Here is a 15,599-nt window from a genome sequence, read left to right as displayed (position 1 = left end):
AACAGAATATAAGTAAAAATAAAAGAAACTAGCCAGGTGCCAGTGGCTCATGTCTATAAATCCTAGCTACTCAGGAAGCTGAGATCTGAGGATCCAAGGTCAAAGCCAGCCCAGGCAGGAAAGTCCATGAGACGCTCATCTCCAATAAACCACCAAAAAGCCAGAAATAGAGCTGTGGCTCAGGTGGTAGAGTGTTAGCCTTGAGCAACAAAAGCAAAGAGATAGTGGCCAGGCCTTGAGTTGAAGCCCTAGGACTGACACAGAAAGAAAGAGGGGTTGGAGGAAGGGAGGAAAGAGAAGCAGACTATCTTACTTAATAAACCTGCAAGTAAAAAACTAATCCAAGCAAGAGACCAGTGTGAAAAGGTGGAACCTGAGCGTGTGGTTCGAGGTGGGAAATCATGGGGGTCTCATAGGAGATGAGAGTCCTATTCTCGGCTGCCTTTAGGGTGGAGGACAGATTCCTCACGAGAAGCTCACATGCCAGGAAGAAAACAGGATCGTGGCTCTACATCATACCTCATCTCTGGCTCTGAAGGTGAAAAACTTGGGAAATTCTTTCTGTAAAAGAAACCCACACAAAAGACAAATGAACTCAAGTGAAGAGTCAGTGAGCTCTTTTCCTCTTCTCTGTGACTGTTCATAAGGCCTCAGTCTGCTTGTGGAACAAAGCATTTGGAAAGCATTCTTTCCTTCCCATTCATCTCTACCTCCCTACCCTACAGAATAAGGACCAGAGGCACCGCCCCGAGGCTTTGATTCCACCAGGACTCACAAGGACTCACTGACCTCTTGGGCAATCAGGAATGTGATTCTTCGGAGACCATAGTCCACCAGTATATGTTTCTGCGTTTTAAAAAGACACAATGGAATATTATTTAGCCTTAAAAAGGACCCACCACTGTGTCCATGTTATCGGGTGAATGAGGCCGGCAAACTTGCTATGCACAAGCCAGTCACAAAAGACCTCCATGTGATTCCATGTCTACAAAAATAGCCCAAACAGGCCAGTGAACAGAGACAGGACGTAGATTAGTGGTTGCCTAAGGCCGGCGTGGGTTTGGAGAGGGCTGTGGTGGGTATGGGAGAACAATGTTAATGACTATGGAGATTTTCAGTGGAGCAGTGAAGACAAAGTTCGACTTTGTGCTCTACGCATATGCACAAAATCATGCGTACTGTAAATGTACACAGTTGTTTTTGTATCAGTCAATTATGCTTCAATGAAGTTGGGGGGGAGACAAGAATGTAAAAACATGAAACAGACTGAGTCCATTTGCATCAAATTAAAGAACAAATGAATCTACATTGTTATAAGGCAGGACACAGCCAATTTTGGGACAGAGTCAGTACCATCCATTTCCAGTTGGTTGAGGGGCCTGAACTCAGGACCTGGGCGCTGTCCCTGAACTCTTATGCTCAAGGCTAGTGCCCTACCACTTTGAGTCACAGCTCCACTTCCAGCTGTTGGAGAGTTACTTGCAGATAAGAGTCTCTCAGACTTTCCTGACCAGGCTGGCTTTGAACCGTGATCCTCAGATACTCAGGAGGCTGAGATTAGGTATAAACCAGCATCCTTCTTGAGACTCTTATCTACAAGCGACCACCAAAAAGCTCCCCAAAACCACTATAGCCTTGAGCAAAAAAGCTCAGGAACTGTGCCCAGGCCCTGAGTTCAAGCCCCGTGACAAAAAAAAAAGACCATGAGTAGCGTCCAAAAGACCCCCAACTATTCCCAAGTGGTCTTGAGGTGAAGACAAATTAAGAGGGTAAACCCCACCTTCACAGTGCCTGACTTTATGACCCAAGAACCTCCCTATCCCATTCTACACATGGAGAAATTAAGGATCAGAGAAGGAAAGCAACCTGTCCAGGTCACACAGGTAATGAAATCATACCTGCCTATCTGTCAGCATTTTTGAGGTTGTGTGTGTGTGTGTGTGTGTGTGTGTGTGTGTGTGTGTGTGTGTGTGTGTGTGTGTGTGTGTGTGTGTGTATACTGGCATTTTAAACTCAGAGCCATGCACTTGTTAGACAAGCACTCTACCACTGGAGGCAAACCGCTAGCCTTTTCTGCTTGAGTTATTTTTTCAGATAAGAGTCTTATATTTTAGCCTGGACCAACATTGATCATAATCCTACTTATATGTCTCCCACATAGCAGGGACTGCAGATGTGAGCCACCATGCGCAGCATTTTGATGAGATGGGGCATGGGTTGGGCCTTGTACTGCTGCTATGCAATGCTATCTGCCCTGCTGTAGGTCACAGCTGGAGCTAAGTACCTACCAGGCAGATGTATTTGCCTCAGGCAGCCTCAAGAACTGTGACCTAAATAAACCTTTTCACTTTCTAAAAGCACCCAGCCTCGGGTGGCTTGTTATAGAAAGACAAAATAGCCAGGAACAGCCATCCCCCCAACAGCAGAGAAACGGGAGTACCTTGGACTGTACAAAAGTCCGGAAAATCGGCACCAGGGCCTCATCCTCCAGGTGGTCAGCACACTGGATGGCCACGTTCAGGATATGGATGGGCTCTTCCCGAAGGTTCTGCAGGTAGAAGGTTCTGGAGGTAGAAAGGGGAGAGGGCTGCAGCCCAGCCTCTCCCAAGGGCCCCTCCCTGGGGCTCACGCTCACCTTGCTGTCCTCCTCTGAGTACAGGGAGGTGCGGGCCTTGCTGAACAGGGGCGTGTCTGCGGGGAGGTTGGCAAAGCAGGAAATGACCTCATCAAAGTTCCTGGGATGCCGGGCAGAGAAGGAAGAAGGACACAGGTCCAACTTTCAGGCCAAGAGCGTGGGCGCCCTGGAACTCTCTCTCTCTCTCTCTCCCTGTCAATACTCTGATCTCAACACATCCCTGCAGCACGCACACAGCCCCTGCTGGCTCCACTGCCCAGAGGATCAGGCTGAGCCTGTGTGGCCTGCGACCAGGAATCAAGGGGAAGAGTCCCACACACTGGGCCATCAGCAATAGCCCAAGGGCCACTCACTGGCTGGGAGACCCCAGAGACAGCCCCTCACCTGAGCCACAGGCTGTGTGAATGATCCGAGCCCAGAGAGCTCCCCAGTAACAGGATGAAAGAGGTAACAAAGTCAACAGTCCTGAGAGCGGGTGTGTAACCAGCACGCGACTTACGTACGATGTGCGTGTATGTGGACACACATGTACCACATTGAAAGTGCTCCACATTTAACTCGCACGGCCCTCTTGTGAAGAGGGTCCTACTATCCCCGTTTACACACAAGAAAACCAAGAGTGCGTTGCACTGGCACTGAGGCTTGACCTCAGGGCCTCTCTCTCGGCTTTTTCACTCATGGCTGGCACTCTACCACGGGACCGAAGCCTCTACTTCCAACTGTTTTTTGGTTAGAGATAATGAGTCCCACAGGCTTTCCTGCCTGAGCTGGCTTTGAACCTCAACCCTCAGCTCTTTGCCTCCTGAGTAGCTGGGATTACAAGGGTGAGCCACCACGCCCAGCTGTGTGCGGTGTACCGGATGTATACAACCATACCAGGCCTTCTGGCCAACATCTCCCCATCCCTCCTCCTATGAGTTTGTTTTTACTCACAGTGCCATGTGCCAATAAACTGGTGGGGGCCAGGGTGAGCCCTCCAGCCCCACCCCCTCCAGCTTGGGGTTATCTGGGAAACTGGTACCTGGTGAAATCCTCGAACCTCTTGAAGGCCACCATGGCTCCCATGCGCTGTGAGAGCGGGGAGAAGCCGCTGTCCATGAAGAGCTCAGTGCTGTGCCTCAGGAGGTCTGGGTTGGTGACGCTGATGGGCATGACCATCCTGCGGGGGGGGGGGGGGACAAGGAGGGGACACTGAGGCAGCAGCTTGCTCACTCCGCCATGGCAGCTGTGCTTCAGGGAGCCAGGCCGGGATTAGCACCTGCCCAAGATGGGAGCCCTTAAAACCAGGACGGTGGGAGGAGGCTGAGCTTGGGACCAGGGGGCTGAGGGTTCTCATCCATTTCCTCAGGATCTGGCAGACAGTAGGAGGCCAGTGAGTGAGTGAGTAAATGGATGAGTGATGTGCGCATGCACATAAGCCCTGTCCCAACACAGTCCCAGGTAGATCCACACTGGGGAAGGTGGCAGGCAGAAAAGCAAAAACTCCCAGCATCCATTTCTCCTGCTCAGCGCTCACCCTAGGCAGCCTCTGAGGGACAGGCTTGGTCCTGGGGGTGCTCAGGCCCCTGCTCCCCCTCTTCCCTTGCTTAGCAAGGCTGGCCTTTAGCTGGTGCCTGGAAGCTTGGACTGCGGAAGGTTCCCTCCTGCCCTCCCCTAAATGGCGTGGGTGTCTAGCTGGGCCTGATCTGAGCGGGCTGAGCATCTTTTCTCTCCTGGGAGTCTGGGATCTCAGTGCTTCTGTGAGCAGCCATCAAGAGCCGGCCCAGCCTCCTAATCTCTAAGAATCCACAACCCTTCACACACATCACCCCTCCTCGCCCCAATGGCTCGGGGGCCAGGGTGTCAGGGGACACTGCTGAGGCAGCCTGGAAGATGGCACCTGGACCCTAAACTTCACCATCGCCATGGCTGATTCTGCTTTACAAGCCAGAGTCGGGAGTCTTCCCAGCAGGCCAGCAAACCTAGGGGGTGTTTATGGGAACCCCTAGACCCAGCTGTGTGTGTGTGCCTATGAGATTGGAATTCCCCCCAAACCATGGCCCAGGTCCCTGTACCCACACAGCTCCACCCAGAGATCACACATTGCTATTCCTTGCGGCTGAATTCAGCCTGACTTTGGCCCCTTACAGCTCGCTCTTTCCTTTGTTTGTTCTTTGTGTAGTACTGAGGCTGGAACTCAGGGCCCGATGCTAAGCAGGTGCTCTACCAGTCGAGCCACCTCTCCAGCCCCTTTTATTCCATTGGTTATTTTTGAGGTGGGCACCAGGTTCTCTCTTCAGGCAGGAATGTGAAACTGAGTGACACCAAGAGGGGGCTAGTCCTTCCAGAAATCGGGCCACAGGAAGGGGGGGGACCAGCACGCCCACTCTCCCTACCGGTTCGGGTGGGAAGAAGGCAGCATGAACTGGAACTCTACCACACAGGTGCCGTCTGGGAGCTCACGGTGCTGCAAGCTGTTCAACTCATAGGCGATGTACCCTCTCCGGACGTAAACCTGATGGGGCCGAAGCACAGTGGGCCTCCAAGGACATCCAAGATTCCCCCAAAGCCAAGAAAAGCCCAGCCAGAGGAAATGACTCCTAAAGGATCTCTATATAGCCATTAAGAACATTCCACTTCCTTTTCCCCCTTGTAGCGATGACTCATTTAGCAATTATTTTAGGCTGCCTAGGATCTGCTGCAGCTGTTTGGTTTTGCAGTTGTAGCATGGCAGCAGCCATGAAAGTAGGCAAATGAATGTGCATGGCTAAGTTCCAATAAAACTTTATTCATAAAAACAAGCAGTGGGCCAGAGGCCTATGAGCTACAGTTGGTCGACTCCTGCTAGGAGCAGCTGTGGCCCACAGAAGTATAACACAAGCTACTGATATATAATGTGTGTTCATGTGGCGGGGCTGGGGGAGGAGGGGGGTAGCTAGTCCTGGGGCTTGAACTGAGGGCCTAGGTGCTATCCCTAAGCTTTTCTTGCTTAAGGCTACCACTCTACCACTAGTCCCTTCCTAGCAGTGTGGTCTTAACCGTTGCTTCCTCTGAAGAGAGAATAAGACCCTGCTTGCAAGGGGGCACAGACCAGGGCCGGGCAGCCCCTTACCTCCAGTGATGCCATGCAGACAACTTTGTTAGTGTGGTAGAAGAATGTGGGCAGCACGTCAAAGATGGTTGTCTCCGAAAGGATTAGTTTCTAGGGGAAAGAGAACCAAGGAAAAGTAAAGAAGTTCTAACCACCAGCCAGGGGCAGAGAGGGGCAGGGACAGGGGTAAGTAGGCCCTGTTGCCATCACTGATGGAGGTCAGGGTGCCCTCCCCACCCTCCCCACTCACCAGCACCCAGGATTCCCAGAGGTACAAGATGCTAAGGGAGTTTCTAGAAACTTCTAACTGAGCCAGAGCCATGGCGGGAAAACCCCGGGAAGACAACTCAGAACTCATTACAGGAAAACCTGCAGCTTCCAGGGAAAAGCTCCATCACATCTGAATTGGAACACAGAGCCCGCCAGGAGAGCCCAGTGCTGCCATCCTTTCAAATCTGGGTTCTAAGTGGCCCTCCCCCAAAGCCTGCCAGTGCCCCTCCATGACAGAACCTGGCCCTCTGACCCTGAACCAGCCCCAAGATGGGGAGTCTTGGTCCCCGAGAGTGCAGATGCTGGAGAGGGAAAGGATCACCTTGAGGTTTTCTGGGCAGAACTGGTGGCCGTACATGTCGATGGCCGACAGGAAGATGGATTCCACCTGGTTGTGCCTCAGCTCGTAGGAGGGCAAGTGGGAGGCGATGAGGACCTGCGGGGAAGGGGTTGGGGGAGCAGGGCTGGTGTGTGAGACTCTGGGGGACAGGAGGGTCCTGGGGAGGGGGGGAGGCGCGCTGCCCTTGGACACCAACCTGTCTAGCTCGCAGGGCCACTTTGCAGTGCTCGCTCTTGCTCAGCTGAGTGAGCTCGTTGAGGATGGAGGTCAGCTCATCCGACAGCGTGGGGTCTGGACCACACAGCTCATCCTGAAAGAAGGGATGGAGGGGGGGCGGGTCCCGTCTCAGCTATCTAGACAGACAGGGCTCAGCCCAAGGCACGCATATCTGTCTTTCCACCACGGTACATCCATTTGGTCATTCATTCATTCACTCAGTCATCTGCTGCAAAACATGCCCCCAAATCTGGTCAGTCCTAGCCTCAGGGTCCCTGATCTGAAATGCTTGGGACCAGCACTTCACTGATCACCTCTACGCTGGCCACCTCGATTCACTAACTGGTAAACCTGGGGCACACTGGGTTTTGTTTTAGTAAGTATACCTGTGCACATGTGCACACACATCTGTCTGTCCCTCTCTCTCCCTCCCTGTCTGTCTGTCTTTCTCCCTCTCCATGAGAGATGATGATCCTTTACCTTGAGTATGCAGCTCCTCCCCTGCCAAGTTATTTCCATTCTGGCCCATTCACAGAAACATCTGGGGCCTCACCCCGCTCCCAGCCCTCCCCACCCCTTCCTGCTTACGATCAGCATGATCACCAGCTGGTTCTTCTTGGCCACTTGAGCATGTGAAAAGATGCAGTTGAGCACCTGGGTCATGTCTGGCTTGAACTGCTCCCGGAGGCTGATCACACACTTGTCATAATGCGCTGCAAGGGGCGGGGGGAGACAGAAGATGGTGCCGGGGTGAGGTCTGGGCTCCTCCCCACTCCCCCTGACCCTGGCTTATCATGAGGGATATACTGGCAGGCGGCGGGCCTGTGTCTCCTGCCTTGTTGGAAATAGTGCTCGACATTCAAGTATCTCCGCAGGAGGTCCAGTACCACCGTCTTCATGTAGCCCCGGGTCCCACTGCGGTACCTGGAGGACAGACACGGCCCTGTTAATATTCCCTGCACCTCTGCTTTCTGGAACCATCCAGCATCCTGCTTGGATGGTTATTCTGTCTACCCTTTTAGGTGTGGGTCTGTGCATGTATGTATGTGCCAGTCCTGGGGCTTGAACTCTGGGCCTGGACCTTGTCCTGAGTTTTGTGTGCAAGGCTAATGCTCTACTACTTGAGTCAGAGCTCCACTTTCAGCTTTTTGTGCTTAACTGGAGATAAGAGTCTTGCAGACTTTCCTGCCGGGCTGGCTTTGAACCACAATCCTCAGCTCTCAGCCTCCTCAGTAGCTAGAATTACAGGTGTGAACCACCGGCAACCAGATGTCCCTTAACTTTTTAGCTCAAGGATGGCCACTCTACCACTTAGGCCACATCTTCACTTCTGGCCTTTTGGTGATGAATTGGAGAGAAGAATCTCACAGATGCTCCTGCCCATGTTGGCTTCGAACTTGGATCTCAGATGTCAGCCTCCTGAGTAACCAGCATTATAGGCGTGAACCACTGGCACCTAGCTGCTTTGATTTTTGTTGTTGTTGTTGTTGTTTGTCGGTCATGGGGCCTGAACTCTGGGCCTGGGCGCTGTCCCTCAGCTCTTCAGCTCAAGGCTATCGCTCTACCACTTGAGCCACAGCGCCACTTCCGGCTTTTTCTGCTTATATGGTGCTGAGGAATCGAACCCAGGACCTCAGGCATGCAAGGCAAGCGCTCTACCACTGAGCCACCTTCCCAGCCCCTGCTTTGATGGTTTTTAAAAGGAGAAAGCCTCCTTGAATCCTGAGGCCTGTAAGATGTGGCGTGAGCCCCTGAGCTGGCTCTGCAGGGTAGAGAGAGCTGTGATTTGCCAGTCGACTCAGGCCCAGCGGTGCTGGGACACAACTGCACCTGCCAGGCCCCAGACAGAAGGCAAATGCTTGAGCTGGAATGCTAAAAGGGAGGAGCCAGTTTCTGCAGGTTTTAATCACAAAAGCAAAATTTGCCAGTGCCCTATGCAACATATTAAAGATGTCCCTCAGAGACAAACTTGGAGGACATTTGCCAAAAGACCTCTGAATACATTTCACTTCCTTTTGGAAAGAAAACGTCAACCTGGGATGGACCTCAAAACATTTCCTTTCCTGAACACAGGGTATCAAGATTCTCAGGGGATGGAATAGCGACCTAACGTCAGCATCACTAAGAGAGAACAGAAGACAGCAAGACCTAACACACACATGAGCCTCCTGATTTCCACCTCCTCAGGATCTGGGACTACAGGCATGAGCCACTGTGCCCGGCCTTACAAAGTGCTGTAATTCTTGTTTCACCGATTAGCCAACAGAGACTCAAAAGAAGTCACGTCCAGGACTCTGCTTCAGCATTCACAGTACCAGATCTGCCATGTCCTACTTGTTGGTGTGAGCCTGCCCCGAAGGGAGTCCCCAGAGCCACGCTTGATCGTGTGATGAGTTGAAGGGGACAACCACACCGCTGGGGAGGACCCAGGATTCACCTCTGGACCAACTGCACGATGCTCTGTGTGTTCATGAAAAAGGCCTCTCGGTCAGCCTTGCGCTGCAGGGTGGCCGCGTGACAGTCCAAGATGGTGGCTATCTGGAGGGGAAAACAAGACCACCCTGACCAATGACCATCACCATGCAAGCCAGCCGTCACATGATCAGTAATCATAGGAAACCCAACTGTCACAAGATCACTGATTACCACATGATCCGGCTGTCACATGATCACGCTCGATCCAGCTGTCACTTGGTGTCATGAACTGAACATCCACCCCCACAGGTTTCCAGGCCCAGAGTGATCTGGGCCCAAAATGACCCTGTTTATCCCTTCGATGTCTTCTTTTTTGTTTTGTTTTTCCTTCTTGCTGGTACTGGGACTTGAACTCAGGGTCCTGTGCTCCCACTCTGCATTCTTCATTCATGTCTGGCACTCTGCCACTTAAGCTACAGCTCCACTTCTGGCTTTTGACTGGTTAATTGGAGATGAGCGTCTCGGGATATATTTGTCGAGGCTGGCTCCAAATGGAGATTCTCAGACCTCAGCCTTCTGAGTAACTAGGATTACAGGTGTGAGCTACCACGCCAAGTCCTTCGGTGTCTTGCTGGAAAAACTCAAAAGCTGGGAATGACAAGGATCACACAAAGTGGGGCCCACATGTCCCAGTGGAAAGGGGCAGAGCTGGGAAAGAGGAGAGGTGAGTGTCTGACCCCAGCAAAAACCTAAGTGCCGGTTGGGGAGAGATGCGGTATTTAGATTTAGATTTTATGCCATGGGTATATTGCTTTTGGCCACAAAAGTACTTCTAAAGAAAAAAGAAAAGAATACATCAATGACAAATCCCTGAAAATTCCAAATCATCCCTTAGAGAGTGGTTAACCCTGACCTTCTCAAAAACAAAGGGGATGTGGGGAAGCCTTTCCAATCAGATGAGGGGCTTCTCCAAATGCAATTCCTTTTAAAACATACTTGAAAACCAAATGACTTTGAAGATGCTCCACAAAAGCAACACGAACACAAACTGGAAGGAAATGCACATCAGGAAGCAGGGGAGCATTCATATGAGGTTATTTAAATTACCTGGAATGGCTTTTATTCATAGAAAACACTAGCTAAAGGTAGGGATTCGGGACTTGGTCTGTGTGTAGAGATGGCATACTCCTGCTCTGAATATGAGCTTTATGGACTTGAGGGGCCTGATCACAGCACACACACACACACACACACACACACACACACACACACCTCTGTTGCACAGGCAGAGGTGACTCAACTGAAAGTCCCCAACACTTGGGGCTCAGAGGTCAGACACAGAGACAGGGAACCCTGGGTGGGGCGGGGGCAGGCCGGGGCACGTACCTGCTGGCTGGGGAACTGGCACAGCACCGAGGTGATGTTGCTGGCGTACTGGGCCATCACCCTGCGGACCGCCTTTTCCACGGGGGTGGGGATGCGGCCTGCCACGCTGGTCATGATCTCCTGCAGCTCCAGCAACGGCAGCGATGGGTGCCGGAGAGTCATCATGAGTTTCTGCACCCACTCCTTCAGCTGCCGGGGGGGGGGGGTGGGGGGAAAACAAAGCATCGGCCGCAGCTCCATACAAATGTGGAGACCACCACCTACCACGGGCGCCCGACACTATTCAAGTCGGTGTGCCCCCCCCCACAGGCCCTCAATGCTCAATTGACTGAGGATCTAAGGCCAGAATAGTCCACAGTGGGGGGAAAATCTCCCCACAAGAGAGCACCCCGCTTTCCCACACAGGGAGCAGGCAGATCACCCTGTGCCACGCTCACACTGACAGGACACGTGTGTACTGCCTGTCTTCAAAGACCTTTCTTCACCTATTTTCACGTGATTCTCAGAAACCACCCTACTAACTGGGCCAATGATGCCTGCCCATTCACCTCTGAAACCAACACACAGAGGGCCATTCGGTTACTGAAGGCCACTCCGCCCATTGAGAGCAAAGCCACGAATGCAAATCTGAGCCACCGAGCCCCTGAGTCTCTCTGTCCCACTTCTGGGGTGTCTCAGGGGCCGCTGGTGATGGCTTGAGGATCAGGATGAGCCTGGTCACGACCCCCAATGGCAGGAGAGAGGTATAAATGCGCCACGGTTCACTGAAGTGATGCGGCAAATGCGAGCTGTGGATGATGGTGGCCGGTATGTGGGGGGTACCAGACAAGCCTAGGAGGGACTAGACAGTGGGAGCCTGGGGTGTCATGGTGAGGCAGCTGATCACCAAAGAGAAAACACACGATGAAGTGGATAAGCGGCCTACAGAACCCCCAACAACAGGTGCTTTCTGGAAACCACAGTTGGCTCTCCTTTGCTTCCAGGAGCCCCTCTCTGACGTCACAGGGCAAACCCTGCCTCTGCACACGGCCTGCCATACCTGTTCGTCGTGGGTGACTCACCTTGACGCTAAAAATCGGCTCTGGCAGGCAGTAGCCACTCATGATGTTGCTCAGGTTTTCCAGGACACTGTGAGACACCTGGTGTAGCTTCTCACCGAGGATGGGGAGCGTCTGCTGGGAAGGGAGCGCTCCTGTGAACGGCTCTGCCTGGGGAGACACAGGACATGGAGGACAATGGGGCCGGACGCCGCCAACCCCAATGACAACGTGGGATCGGGCAATCCACCGCTCACCATCAGCTGGGGACAAAGCCCCAGGAAATAGTGTCCCGGGAGGGTAAAAATATCTGCACCCCGATCCAGGCTTTCCAAATCACCTGCTTTGCAAACGTTACCACATACTGATCCACACTGCAATTTTAGGAGTTGGATTTCTTGTGTTTTACTTTGCTTCACAGTGAAAATTACCTCTTTATTTCCCCCATTTCCATTTTCTATTTGGGGGAGGCTTAGAATGTTTTGGTCCTTCCTTCCTTCCTTCCTTCCTTCCTTCCTTCCTTCCTTCCTTCCCTTTCCTCCCTTCCCTTCCGTTCCCTTCCCTTCCCCTCCCTCCCTCCCTCCCTCTCTTTCTTTCTTTCCTCTTTCCTTCCTTCCTTTCTTTCTTTCCTTCCTTTCTTTCTTTCTTTCTTTCTTTCTTTCTTTCTTTCTTTCTTTCTTTCTTTCTTTCTTTCTTTCTTTCTTTCTTTCTTTCTTTCTTTCTTGTCCATGACCAGGACTTGAACTTGATGTTGCTTGCTTTTACTCACTGGCTGGTGCTCTACCATCTGAACCATGCCTCCAACCCTTCTTGGGGTTTTTGTTATTTGTTTTTTCTTTTTTGGAGACAGGGTCTCATTATGTGGCCTCAGCTGGCCCCAAATTCTCAATCCTCCTCTCTCTGCCTTCCAAGTATAGGGGATTACAAGCAGGTACTACCACACCCTTCTCTTTTCATTCTCTATTAAATCTCCAAGATAAACACCTAGTAGGATGAAAATGAATAACGATCTCAAACAAATGTACAAGAGTTTTGGAAATCACAAATCACATAGCCTTAAGAAACCACAGGTTTATTGTATAAAAGAAAAAATGAGCTCCCCAGAGACGCAATGCTGACCCCTTGGTCTACTAATTCTCTCCACAAAGGTCCCTGGTTCCCAGTGGACTTGCTCTCCTGCCCTCCTCTCCTCTAGCCTCATAGCCTTCCTCTGCCCTGGCCTCAGAGCTGGCTTACAGGGAGTTCCTTCTCTGCAGTCCAGGGCTGGCTTCTCCACTGACCCCCTATGGGCAGCCTCTCTTAGTACAGTGGTGAGGCCAAAATATATCACTGCCCAGCTTCCTCAGGCTTTCTCACAGCCATTCATATGAACCTGACGGGACGGGGCGGGGGGAGGGGGTGTATGTGCAGGGAACTGCCTGTTAAAGGGACACCCAAAGAAGCCCACTCTCCCTCCCACTGAACTCCATAAAGAGAAAATAACAAGGTAAACAGGGTCAAACCGATGAAACTAATAGGATACTCTGGAGCCAATGAGGTTTTCTGGGGTTTTTTAATGTTGTTTTTCACGCACTCTGCTTCCTAGCCACCATGAGGTGAGCAGGTCTACCACACTCTCCACCACTTTCCCCTCCTGCAGGCCTGACATAATCGAACCAGTTACAGTAGACTGATACCCTTGAATCTGAGAGCCAAAATCAACCCTTCTGTTGGATGCTGGTGGCTCATGACCGTAATCTTAGCTACACAGGAGGTTGAGGAGATGTGAGGATCATGTTTCCAAGCCAACCTGGGCAGGCAAATCCATGAGACTCATTTGTCCAGTTAACTACCAAAAAGCTGGTAGAGGCGGTGTGGCTCATGTGGCAGAGTTCCAGCCTTGAAAAAAAAAAAAGCTAAGGAATAGTACCTAAGTCCTGAGTTCAAGCCCTGCCTGGCACTTCATAGAAAATAATAATAATAAATAATAAATACTCTTTCTCCTCTTAACATGTTTGGCCAGGAATTTTGTCACAATGACAGAAGGTCATATTAGCATAAGATGAAGACCTTGTGTCCCACTGGAGCAAATCATACCCTGTGCCAAAAGGATACAGCCTACTTTTCTCTTTTTGATTTGGGTTTTCATTTTTTAGTCAGTTTTGTTTTTGTTAGTTTTCTTTTGTCATGACTAAGGGAAACTTAGACTGGGCATTGAAACTTTATGGTAAGAAATTGGTGACACCCTGCCTAATTGCAAACAAAAGATAATGAAAAATATCCTCTGCATAACACCTTCATAATAACATTAAAATTAGAAATTTTTAAAAAGAGATAATCAGCTTGTAAGTGTTTTATTCAATCATAGTTTCAGTGTTTTTGTCTTCTTCTTTAGAAGGACAGAGTACCTTTGCTATTCTAATTATGCAAGAAAATCAAAGTGTGTTGATTTTAAAAGGCTCATTATCGCCAAAAGCCCTATTTTTCTGTCACTATGGATCTAAAATTTCCCTAAATTATATTTAAATAACAGTCTTTGATTTTAAAAAATGCATTACAGGAGAACTCCATGTAGAGATCTTCAAGCAAAATTTTTAAGGCCAAACCTTAGAAGAAATCACTTGCAATCTGCTCTTTTTTGTTGTGTTGTTTGGAGCAGATGTGCAAATGATTTCAGAGAAAGCTGAGCATTCCTTACTAAAAACAGTGAATCACCAGAAGCATATGGAATTTCGGATTATTTTGGTTTGGGAATATCTGCATATTTATACAAATAGAGATCTTTTTCTTTTCTTTTTTGGTCCGGTCGTGGGGCCTGAACTCTGGGCCTGGGCGCTGTCCCTCAGCTCTTCAGCTCAAGGCTAGCACTCTACCACTTGAGCCACAGTGCTACTTCCAGCTTTTTTTCTTTTTACTTATGTGGTGCTGGGGAATCGAACCCAGGGCCTCAGGCATGCAAGGCAAGCACTCTACCACTGAGCCACCTTCCCAGCCCTCTTTTTCTTTTCTTTTCTTTGTTGGTTGTAGGACTTGAACTCTGGGCCTGGGCACTGTCCCTCAGCTCTTCAGCTCAAAGCTAGCGCTCTACCACTTGAACCACAGCACCACTTCCAGTTTTCTGGTGGTTAATTGGAGATTAAGAGACTCACAGACTTTCCTGTCCAGGCTGGCTTTGAACTGTGATCCTCAGATCTCAGCCTCCTGAGTAGCTAGGATTACAGGCATGAGCCACCAGCACCCAGCAAATAGAAAAATATCTTTGAACTAGGGTGCACATTTAGGCACAAAACTCATTAATATTTTGCACTTTGCTTTCTACATAACATTCTGGGCAATGGGTTTAACAATCTGTGCCTGAAATAACTTCACGGGGTGGGGGGGGGGGGGGGGAGCCTGCGGCAGGTCCTTCCGTGCAGGAGGGAAGTTTGGGGCAGGGATGGGTGGGTTCTAGGGGAAGCTAGGGAGGACACCAGGGCACCACTCATTGTGAGAACTTGGGTTTTGCTGGGAGTGGGATGGAGAGCTTTCAAGGGATTTGAGAAGAGCAGGGCAGTGCCGGCGAGCATTCCTGGTTTTCACAGTGATTGCTGGAACGGCAGAGGCAGGAGAGCAGGGGACCTTTCCAATCTGCTCATCTCTCAACATGCAGGGGAAGGAGGACACTGTGGGCAGACCGGCCACAGGTGAAATGGGGCATCACCTACCGGGTGCACTTTAGATGGGTCATCGAGCTCCAACCTGCCCACCACACAGCCAGCTTCCAGCACGGCTCCTGGCCGCTTGATGTATTTCACGTGGCCACTCTCCTGCACGTTCAGGGTCATGATCATCTTCATCACCTGGGTTGCAGAAAGAAGATGGAAGGCAGAGCCCATCGCCAGGCTGGGCTGTGTGTGCGGCACAGAGTCCCACAAAAGGAGGGACTCTGAGCAAGGGCTGTGCCATGGAAACAGATCGGCTGCCCCCGTAGCCTCAAGCAGTAAGCTGGCTGTAAAGTGGGCACAGCACACTCATGAGATAGCTCAGCCTGCAAAAACAGCCAGGGAAGCAGGGGTTTCCAGGACAGGAAAATGGATGCTGTGTCTGTCTGTCTGTCTGTCAGTACTGGGGCTTACACTCAGGAGGCTTTTTGGTGATCACTTGGAGATAAGAGTCTCTATGCGGGCTGGCTTTCAATTGTGATCCTCAGATCTCAGCCTCCTGAGAGGAGGCTGGAGGATCATAGAGGTGAGCCGCTAGCACCCAGCAAGG

General features: G+C 51.0%; 1 protein-coding gene across 2 annotated transcripts in view; it reads right to left on the bottom strand.

The window, feature by feature from the left end:
* Acacb (acetyl-CoA carboxylase beta) overlaps nt 1–15,599 on the bottom strand; it is a 67,164-nt gene that overhangs the window by 21,324 nt on the left and 30,241 nt on the right. For both annotated transcript variants that reach the window (XM_042673419.1, XM_042673420.1), the window contains exons 18-32: nt 15,053–15,187; nt 11,394–11,540; nt 10,333–10,521; nt 8,969–9,069; nt 7,367–7,455; nt 7,120–7,244; nt 6,512–6,625; nt 6,298–6,411; nt 5,727–5,816; nt 5,011–5,129; nt 3,657–3,794; nt 2,636–2,735; nt 2,441–2,548; nt 790–846; nt 520–561 (exon numbers count right to left, since the gene is read on the bottom strand). In XM_042673419.1, coding sequence (XP_042529353.1) covers nt 520–561; nt 790–846; nt 2,441–2,548; nt 2,636–2,735; nt 3,657–3,794; nt 5,011–5,129; nt 5,727–5,816; nt 6,298–6,411; nt 6,512–6,625; nt 7,120–7,244; nt 7,367–7,455; nt 8,969–9,069; nt 10,333–10,521; nt 11,394–11,540; nt 15,053–15,187 — 1,668 coding nt within the window. The remainder of the gene's footprint in view (nt 1–519; nt 562–789; nt 847–2,440; nt 2,549–2,635; nt 2,736–3,656; nt 3,795–5,010; nt 5,130–5,726; nt 5,817–6,297; nt 6,412–6,511; nt 6,626–7,119; nt 7,245–7,366; nt 7,456–8,968; nt 9,070–10,332; nt 10,522–11,393; nt 11,541–15,052; nt 15,188–15,599) is intronic.

This window comes from Dipodomys spectabilis, unplaced genomic scaffold, assembly GCF_019054845.1.
Source record: "Dipodomys spectabilis isolate Male_0828 unplaced genomic scaffold, ASM1905484v1 ptg000826l, whole genome shotgun sequence".
NCBI classification, from domain to species: Eukaryota; Metazoa; Chordata; class Mammalia; order Rodentia; family Heteromyidae; genus Dipodomys; species Dipodomys spectabilis.
This window is presented reverse-complemented; position numbering and strand designations above follow the sequence as displayed.